Source organism: Ruditapes philippinarum, unplaced genomic scaffold, assembly GCF_026571515.1.
Source record: "Ruditapes philippinarum isolate M1 unplaced genomic scaffold, ASM2657151v2 ctg4010_1_1_1_1, whole genome shotgun sequence".
NCBI lineage: Eukaryota > Metazoa > Mollusca > Bivalvia > Venerida > Veneridae > Ruditapes > Ruditapes philippinarum.
Window position 1 is genome coordinate 89002 of NW_026866776.1, and position 9795 is coordinate 98796.

General features: G+C 30.2%; 1 protein-coding gene and 2 long non-coding RNA genes across 3 annotated transcripts; 2 read left to right on the forward strand and 1 right to left on the reverse strand.

Moving 5' to 3' along the window:
* The first annotated feature begins 527 nt into the window (after positions 1-527).
* Positions 528-3529, forward strand: LOC132733688 (sarcoplasmic calcium-binding protein-like). Its single transcript, XM_060720348.1, has 4 exons — positions 528-642; positions 1560-1594; positions 2190-2287; positions 2612-3529. The coding sequence occupies exons 1-4, from the start codon at positions 600-602 to the stop codon at positions 3048-3050; spliced, it is 615 nt and encodes a 204-aa protein (XP_060576331.1). The 5' UTR covers positions 528-599; the 3' UTR covers positions 3051-3529.
* A 1208-nt stretch (positions 3530-4737) lies between these two features.
* On the forward strand, positions 4738-6240 carry LOC132733681 (uncharacterized). Its single transcript, XR_009626198.1, has 3 exons — positions 4738-4833; positions 5531-5565; positions 6139-6240. It is a non-coding gene; the product is annotated as an uncharacterized LOC132733681 (long non-coding RNA).
* A 908-nt stretch (positions 6241-7148) lies between these two features.
* On the reverse strand, positions 7149-9451 carry LOC132733687 (uncharacterized). Its single transcript, XR_009626199.1, has 2 exons — positions 8864-9451; positions 7149-7859 (listed from the first exon to the last, which is right to left on the reverse strand). It is a non-coding gene; the product is annotated as an uncharacterized LOC132733687 (long non-coding RNA).
* Positions 9452-9795: the final 344 nt, after the last annotated feature.

Genomic DNA, 9795 nt, shown 5'->3' on the forward strand with positions numbered 1-9795 from the left:
TAAAAGTGATCTCTCGGACGCATTAACTTCAGCAACAATACTTGTAAATAGCAGACTCGGTTTGATTGAGTCTGTACATAAGGGTTAATAAAAAACCGTCATCCCTTATATCCCTTGTCATCGGCTTAAGCGATAGTCTCAGAGCGGTACTCAATTTCTAACACTTTAAGTGATGGAATAAATGATCCCGAAGGACCAAAAAAAAAAAAATAAAACAGCGTCTCTCTCTTCCAAGTTTCAAATATATCAAAAATGAAAAAAATAAAGATTTTTTTTCTTTCTAGTGTACATGTCGAAATATCTGATCTTTTAATTTCAAAGCATATCAGAGATTCTGTTTTTTTTTAAATTAATGTGAACAAGACAGAATAAGAATCAGTTACATTTTGAGATTGAAATGACCCCTAAGCGCCAATATTGTCATCACTGTACCTTGTGAAATAAAGATGTTATTTTCTAATAATATACTTGACAGACATAATAGGTCTTTAAACCTAATAATGAGATATTGTTGTTGTAGTACTTTTTTAATCAGTATACATAACATACAACTACTCTGAATAACAAGTATAAACAAAGAACAACGGTTCATTGAGAAGATGTATTGGACACTTACATTGTTTTTTGCTTCGAGTCTCAATGGTAAGTTATTGTAGTCATAATCGTGCAATTAAGTACTTAAAATTAACTGTGTAATTCAAAGGGATTAAAATATTCTGAACTTAGTCATGTGTAGGTTGTATTAACAATTACCTATCGTTTACTCATTTGCAGCGATTTGCCTACTTTGTATTGGAGATATTCACGATTTTTTAATACTATTTAACTTTTAAATTAGTATCATTCTCTTTTTCTGTCTGTGTTTTGAAAATTATTATATTAGCATTAGGATTCATCGGCTTTCATTGCTTCAGGAAAAAAAACAGATCATAGTCTTTTCACAGCATATTTTACAATGAAGTATATTTACTTGTAATTAAATAAAATTATCATATCGCGGCTTAAAGAATCGGGATTCAACAAAATACATGTATTGAACAATACAGAAAAATGACATCGATGAAATGTGAGAAATATTAGTTTTTACGCCAAATAACTTAGTTTTTTTAAATGGCGACGTGGTCTAGTGGTTAAAGCATCGGACTAATAATCTAAGGACTGCTAACAGCGTGGGTTCAAACCCTGTCGGACGCAAGCCGTTGTTTCCTTCAGCAGGAATCTTTACATGTGTTGCTTAGAACGGGTTGGTTCCAGGATTCGTGTTTCAATAAGCTTATAGATTTCAACAAATCGAATCAAATTTGTATAAACTAAATAGATTTCGAAGGAGTCTGTCAGGAATATATTAGAAAACTTGATAAAGAAACTTGTATTATAAGAAAGAAAAAGAAAAAAGTAGTTTTTCAGAATGGTTTCACATTCTACCTGTACCTTAGTTCAGTCAACGGAAATGGATTGGGAAGCTGCACTGCAATTCAATATGACATGTTTGAAATATGTAGTAATGAGATGGTGTAGTTTATAAGTTAGTAACTTACTTCGATATTTCGTTTTCATAGCGTGTGTTGTTGCTGTCGAGCAAGAATCAAGCAAGGTAAATAGAAAGAAAAATATAATTATCTTAACATTATCAGTTTCACAGCAGCTTGAAAGAAATAAATTATAGACTGGTAAATCATATATAAAAAACCTTGTTGCAACAAAATATTAACCTGATAAAGCAACGAGATGGTATATCTTCCGTTAACGAACGGGTGCATAATATGTTAAACTGTGCTTTTTAAATAAATGAAAGGTGTATGTCAACAGTTTGTAAAAACATTCTGATTTTGAACACTGATCTTTTTCCTTCTTTTGATACAATAACCGCCAGGATCCTTCTATTTATTCATGTGAGAAACCTAACAAGCTTGTGTGCGAAGCTTTGGTGGTTCTGTTCAGGTGGATGCGCGTACACAGGAGGTCTTAATTCAGCCTGAATGTCACATTTTCACGTGTGTAGTGTTGGTGTGACTAAACATCTAAGAAAACAGTACAACGATTGATTCTTAATGAATAAAATAACATGTAAAATAAGGGAAACCGGCGTAAAAACATTAATGCCTTTGAGATTGAATTCGATGTCAAGTTTGTTACTAAAGATAAAAAAATGTTAATTATGAGTTGTCAAATTAATTCTTTATCTTCAGGCGAACGATTACCTTACTGAGAAGTGGGGAAAGTGGTTTGATTGTGATGATTTCAATCACGATGGAATACTTTCAATGGAAGATCCTAAGATATTTGAGTAATTATATAGCATTAGTTAATTGTTCAGACGTTCATAAGGCCTAATAACAAGGGAGCATTTATGAAAGAAACAAAGTATCGGTCTCATTCATAGATTGATGAAAAATATAAATATTGCTAACATTCATTTTCTATCTAATTTATATTAAAGATATCACATTTATTTATCTACACTGAATTATTTAGAAAGGGGATCTGAACATATTCAACCACCTTATTGTCTCAAACAAAATATTAACAATTGCTCGGTACCCTGCTAGTTATCTAAATGTGTGGCACGGTAATGTCGAAGTTGATTATTGTTCTCATTTGTTTCTTACAGGGAACGTTATAGAGCTCTTGAAAATCTGAGCGATAAGCAATTGAAGACGATTATTGACAAAATGAATAGACTATGGAACGCCTTTTTCTTTACAAACAAGACAGAAATGTCCAAAGATGACTTTATAAACATGATGAAACAAAGATTTGAATCCAACACGACTGCATTTAATGAGATGGTGCGTGCGTTTTTATCAGAATGGTGCGAAGTGATAGACATAAATGGAGACACATTCCTTTCAGAAGAAGAATTCCTTTTAAACTTTGCTGCTGAAAAACATACAAATATCCCACAAAATAAGCAGCTTTTCTACATGATGAAGCCTTTAAATGGGCGTGTTCCAAATGTCGATATCATAACATATTATTTACGCTTTGCAACTGAGCCGGATATGGCAAAACAGGACATAATTGTTGATGCAATAAATTCTGGTGTTTGAAATAATATTAGTTCCTTGAAATATTCGATGAGACTTATTTGAAAAAAAATGGTAATAAATCGTGTATTCTCACACCAGAATATAAGCGTCCTTATAATTACGAGAAAAATATTATTAAAACATTTCTATTTTAGGCTGTTATAAAGCCCCGACAAATCAAAAAGAAGTGCTAACATAATTTATAAATAAGAGTAGCAAATGGAAACAAAAACATCAATAAAAATCAACAAAGATAAAAAAAAATAATATAAATAAAATATATCAAAAGAAAATAAACACAATAAACATAAATGCACACTTATTCAAATATTCGCAGTACACCGCATTGTTTTGGTTGTTACTGTGGTTAATATATATGTTTGACTTTAACCATGACTTTACATACCATTATTTTCCATCCTGATAAAGCCTTGCATCTCTCTTTCCTTTCTACAATATTGGCGTTTATTTTTTTTTTCAGACTCTGTCCTAATTTGGAGTAAAAAAATAGCGTCCTTTGTTGTGAACATTTCAATAATAATATATATATATATTTTTTTTTAAATTCAATAGTCGTGCATTGTTATTATTTTTAGACACATTGCGTCAATAAAAAACATACATGTAATAAATCTATAAGTAATCAAGTTTGTACTTTGAACATGGACAGTTTACCAATTTCGAAAAATGATGACTGAAATGTAAGTGTGTTGTGGTGGAGGCGGATACGTTGAGTATATTGTTCCTGTCCTGTAAGTGTGATGCTTCAATGTCCAAAGAAATATTTCAATGTCTTAGTCTTTCGCAAATACAGAATTACTGTAACATGAAAAAGTTGGCATTGCTGCATAGTATGTTGCATTTACACATTATACCATTAACGTTGATTTCCTCAAATTATTCATTTTCCATCTGTTTCATTTACACAAGAAATACATTGCGACAAAACAAATTTTAATCACAATATATTGTATAATTAAAATACCAATACAACTGAATTTCAAATGTGAATGAAGTAAATGTGTTTCTTTGTTTCGGCTCAACGCCGCATGTGCATATCGCCACAAACTATGCAATTATGATAATTTGAAAGCAATAAAACGAGATATCAAAATATACATTATAACATTAGCTATTTTTGTAAAATAACTATTATTTCCGCTTTATATTGAAGCAAACATCACGTATTTAATATTAAATACCTTTTGATATATTAATATCTGCATAATAGTGATACCTCGGAAATACAAAAATTGCAGACTCGGTTTGATTGAGTCTGTACATGAGGGATAATGAAAAAAGCGTAAAATCTATCATGCCCCCAGTGCGGTACGCAATTGTAAACCTTTAAAAGTGCCGGAATCAATAATTCCGAAGGAACAGAAACATATAACAACAAAACATAGAATCTCTTCCCAAAGTTCAATATAAATCACACATGAACAATAAAGATTATTTTTCAATGGTCTCGTTTCCAGTGTGCATGTCGACATATTACATCTTGCAATTTCAAAACTTATCAAAGATAGTGTTTCTAAAATTAACATGAACACGACAAAATAAGAAACAACTACATAACATATTGAAATGTCCAATAACAAAGCCAATATTATTATCGCTGTACATTGTGAAATGAATATGTTATTTTCTAATAATATATTAGACAAACATAACTGGTCTTTAAACATAACAAAAACAGTATATCAAGCGCGGAACTATACTTTATAACAAATATTTATAAACTGACGATTCATACAGAAGATGTATTGGATGTTTACATTGTTTATTGCTTTGAGTTTCAATGGTAAGTTATTGTGTACCTGTTTCATTCAATTGCGAAGGGATTTTGAATATTCCGAATTTAATCATCTGTAGGATGTATTAACGATAACCTTTCGTTTTTTATTTGCTCTCTTTTTAGTGGAGATATTCATAATTTGTTAACTTATTTTGAATTTATCATCATTCTTTACTTTCTTTCTCTGTATTAAAAATTATCAGGTTATAACGATGCTTCATCGGCTTTCGGTGTTTAGGTATACTCACAATTTTTACTTTAATTCAGCACAATTATTGTTTTTATGTTCTGTTTTAGAGACATGATCATAGTCCTTTCGCAGCATATTTTCGAAAAGAAATGTTCGGGTTATAAGAATTATTCTGTCAATGCTTAAAACTTTCAGATTCAACCAATGTATTGTACAAAACAGAAAAAAGGGTATCATTGTTATGTGATATACATTAATTTCAGGACAAAGATATTTCGATGGAGTCTGTCAGGAATATATTGGAAAATATGCATGAGAAACAGTCAGTATGAAAAAGTACTGTAGTTTTTCAGAATGGTTTCATATCCCATCCGTCTTAGTTAAATCATCAAAAATAGATTGGGAAGTTGAACTGCAATTAATTATGACGTATGAAATAGAACTACGTAGTAATAATATTCTTCCGTATGTTAGTTTAGTGAATACACTTTACTTCGATATTTATTTTTAAAGCTTGTGTTGGTGCTGTCGAGCAAGAATCAAGCAAGGTAAATAGAGACAAATATATATCACAGCTATTTTAAAGGACTAATTTATACACTGGTATTTAAACAATATTGTTACACTAAAATATTGAACTGATAAAGCAATGAGATGATATTTTTTCATTTATCAAATTGGTGCAGAGTATGTTAAACAGTGCAGTTTGGATAGTTCATATTTGTATAAAAACACATGCTGACTCGGAACACTTACCCTTCCCCTTATTTGATATTTATTCCCGTCAGGTATTTGAACAGATATTATTCCCGCCAGGGCCATTTTCCTTCATTTAATGAATGTACCAAGAGTGTGAGGAAATTTGGCGGTTCAGGTGCCTGCGAGTACATATGAGGTCTTACCAAACTAGTAAAACCTCAATGTCACATTTTGAGCTTTGTATTGTTGCAAGGGCTAAACCCTCAATATAACAGTGAAATAATCGTTTCATAATAGGTAAAATGACAGGTTATGTTGGCAAAAAAGGTGGGACGAACTTGAATCCTTTGATATTGAATTTGATGTCAAATGTTACTTATGGTTAAAAAATGTATATAATGCGCTGTCAATTTGTTTTCCAGGCGAACGATTACCTTACTGAAAAGTGGGAAAAATGGTTTGATTTTGATGATTACAATCACGATGGAATACTTTCAATGGCAGATCCTAAAGTATTTGAGTAACTATGCAACATCAATAAATTGTTCTAGCGTTCATAGTTTAATAACAAAGCTGAATAGATATAAGAGACAGACACTCGGTTTCTCTTAGATTTATACAACATATGGAAATAATGGTTACATACGAATTTCTATTTACTTTATGTTAATATCACATTGAATGCGTTCCAGAATAAAAAAGGAAATTCCAGATGTCCTTTTTCCGGGGGTCGATCTGAAGCCACTTTTTCAGAAACAAATTTACATGCAGAGAGAAATAAATAGTGAGACTAGAGAGATAGGGGAATAATTCCCCTATCTTTTAAACCTCCGACGAAACGGATTGTTCCTGTCCGTTCTGTGGATAATATTCCACGAGTTAATTTTCTAAGGACAGTGTTGGAAATCGTTGTTCGGAGTAATTTGATAAATAAGCATAGAAGAATATTTCTCTTACTTTTTAATGGGTCAATATAGCTGTCATTTATGCGGATTACAAAAGCATTTTAAATAAATAGCAGTCAGTCAATATCTTTAAAATATGAAATAGAAGGGTTAAAAATTAACGCAAACTGATTTGTTTTTGTTACATGTTTTCATAATTTTGTTCAAGAATATATAGTAGTGAAAAAATACATTCAATACTAATTCTCTTACGTATAAAAAATAATATAATATTGGCTATATAAAACTGATGATATTTATCTGTTAAATTTTTCATCGTATTCTTAAGATCATACATATATTTATAAAATAATCATACACGTTTGATTCTTTAAGTTAAATAGTTTATTAATTGTACAATTGTACATTTATGAATAAATTTTTATCCGTATAAGTTTTCTTTAACTGAAGTGTAACATATGTTTCTTATTTCACTGGTGTCGTAACTACTGTCGTCAATATGCATATTAAAGATAAATAAGAAGAGAGCTGGTGAAATATTTATTTTCATATCACTCGATGAAATAAATCACGTAATTACATAAAAAAAACCTTTGTATCCCTTTTCATTATATTCTTAAATATCCTTAATATAAATTCTGAAATATTGAGAAATATTGATGACATAAAAAATAGTTTATTTTCCTTGTTTTATTGAAAGGACTGCAGTGAAACATATTTCCGTTTTTCACTGGTGTCTTTTCGGACTACATTCTTCTAAACTCAGTCAAATTACAAAGTTAAAGGGAAAGTCATTCAAATTTTAGTGTCAAACGAAAGAAAAAGATGAATAATAAACAAAAAAAGTGAAGTTTATTTTCTATAAATACAGGATTGATTTCATATTGTGGCATGAAAAAGCTGAAATATCTATTTTCACACAACAAGAACTTAAACATGGCCTATTTATGCCCCATTTATCTCCTTTTTTGATTCATCTCCTTTTTTGAGCGAATCTTAAAAAAGTATATTTATTCATTATTTATTTTTAGTACGATACATGTGTAATCTATTGTTCAAGATATATAGGTTAATTGCTTAAAATAAAACAACAACAAAAATAAATAAGCAAAACACAATGGCATGAATTTTGTCAGGCAATAAATAGCATTATCCTTCACATCAAATAGTCTAGGTATAGTATGATATCTTGTTGATTTCTTCTATAAGTCTGTTTCTTCACATTAATGATCCTTTATCTGAAAAAAAGTATTGAAACAACATTAAACTGTTACAATAACTGTTACAATAACTTAATATTACCTTCATCATTATCATTAGTTTTAGTGGTCACAAGAAAATTTAATCAATAAGAAAATAACTCTCATTAGATGATTTCATAGCTTATATCTTTCATTCATATAATATATACGGATTGTTTATACATATTTTCTTCACATTTTCCCTGTCTTAAAGTAGTTTTTATATATCTTTTCTGCACTATAATGAATCGATTATAAGAACAAATTTCACAACACGCTGTTATAGCATAATATAAAGCAAAGTAGTAAGGAAATAACCCCGCCTTTTTTAATATTTCTAGCCAATAAACCAGAAAGATCCATTACAGCTGAGATAAGAGTGGACTCATGCCACAGGCGGTCAACTGCGAAATCATTCATTGTTAATCGGCAACCTGAAGTTCATGACCTCGTTTGAATTGTTTACATGTATCTGCAATTTGTATCATTTCAACATGGCATATAAAAATACGAGTTCAGGCGTATTGATTTATTATTTTCTTCAAAAATTAATGTTTCATTATAGATACAAACAAAACCCATTTAGATAAATTTTATTCTAAATATTTTAATGATATCGTTATAATTATTTCATTCGTTATAATTATTTCATTCGTATGTATTTGATTTAGGGGTATAATATCGATTTTTTACAATCTGCACATATAAAGAATATGTTTCCAAATTATGTTCAATTTTCAAACAAATGATACCGATCTTTGCTCATTTTTTAAATTTCTTCCTCCAAAAGAAAGTGCAATTCGTTTTCTGTATTGGTCTCAATATAATCAATAATCGACAGAGAAGTGATATACAAATATACATTATTTTTTAACCGCGACGCTTTAAGATGTTCACATTATATTCTTAATCTTATTACAAATACTAATACAAATATAAACACCGCACTACAAAGTAAAGATAAACATTATTCACCTTAACTGAAAAATTGAAATAAATACCTTGGATTTGCATCTGATAATCACATAATCTTTCGCTCAATTAAAGTGCAATCCTTTTGATTATAAAATAATAACACCCTACCACATTCTAACAAATTTATATATTGTACTTCTGTACACCAATTTTTCAATGGCGGGGAGATAGCGTTAAAGCCCGTTAAATTCGTTCCAGATAGTAAATAACCCGTCAGGAAAGTTTCATTAGCTCATTATACAAGTTACACCTAAGTGATTATACGAGACTATTACCGCGCTGGACGTAAAGGTAGCGATTCCATCTAACATAAGAACATAAAAATAGTTCAATGATTGTGGTAGGAACGGAATAATGGGTATTTAACAAGAACTTTTTGCAAAGATCATGTATCTATGTGTATATTTTACGGAACTCTTATTTCTGTTTTTTAAAAATGTTTTTATTTAGTTAACATACAAAACAAGTCGCTATGAGATAAATAGCATTTTTTCTAGATTTCTAAAAAATGATGCAAACTGACCCTCCGCGAGAAATAGCTAAAGAAAATACACGCATGTACCGCCGTTTTTACATTCATAGCTTTAATAAAATATACAAATGTACTAGTAACGTTAACCATGAAACAGAGCAACCCGTTTAACTGTCCGCATGTATAACTATTTGACGAATAAGATCAAACAATATACAGTACATAGTAGAGTGAAACCAACAACGTGTTGCGCATTACAAAAAATACGAGTGGTACAAACAAATTACGTTCTATCGTATTAAAGGGGAACACATTTTTTATTGCTAAGAGGCTGTTCAATATGCTTAGACTTAACAAACAAGCAGAATTCATTTACCGTCGCTAACCCTAATAAGAACCATAAACTACTTAACCAAGAAATCGAGGGTTCAAAGGTAAAAGGTAATAACTGCCATTTTCAAGATTTCGAGAAAAACGCAAAAAACA

Excerpts from the sequence above, each read along its gene's own strand:
- LOC132733688 (XM_060720348.1), top strand. The coding sequence starts at position 600 with ATGTATTGGACACTTACATTGTTTTTTGCTTCGAGTCTCAATG. Across the intron at positions 1,595-2,189 it reads TCGAGCAAGAATCAAGCAAG|GCGAACGATTACCTTACTGA; the intron begins GTAAATAGAAAG and ends CTTTATCTTCAG. Across the intron at positions 2,288-2,611 it reads GAAGATCCTAAGATATTTGA|GGAACGTTATAGAGCTCTTG; the intron begins GTAATTATATAG and ends TGTTTCTTACAG.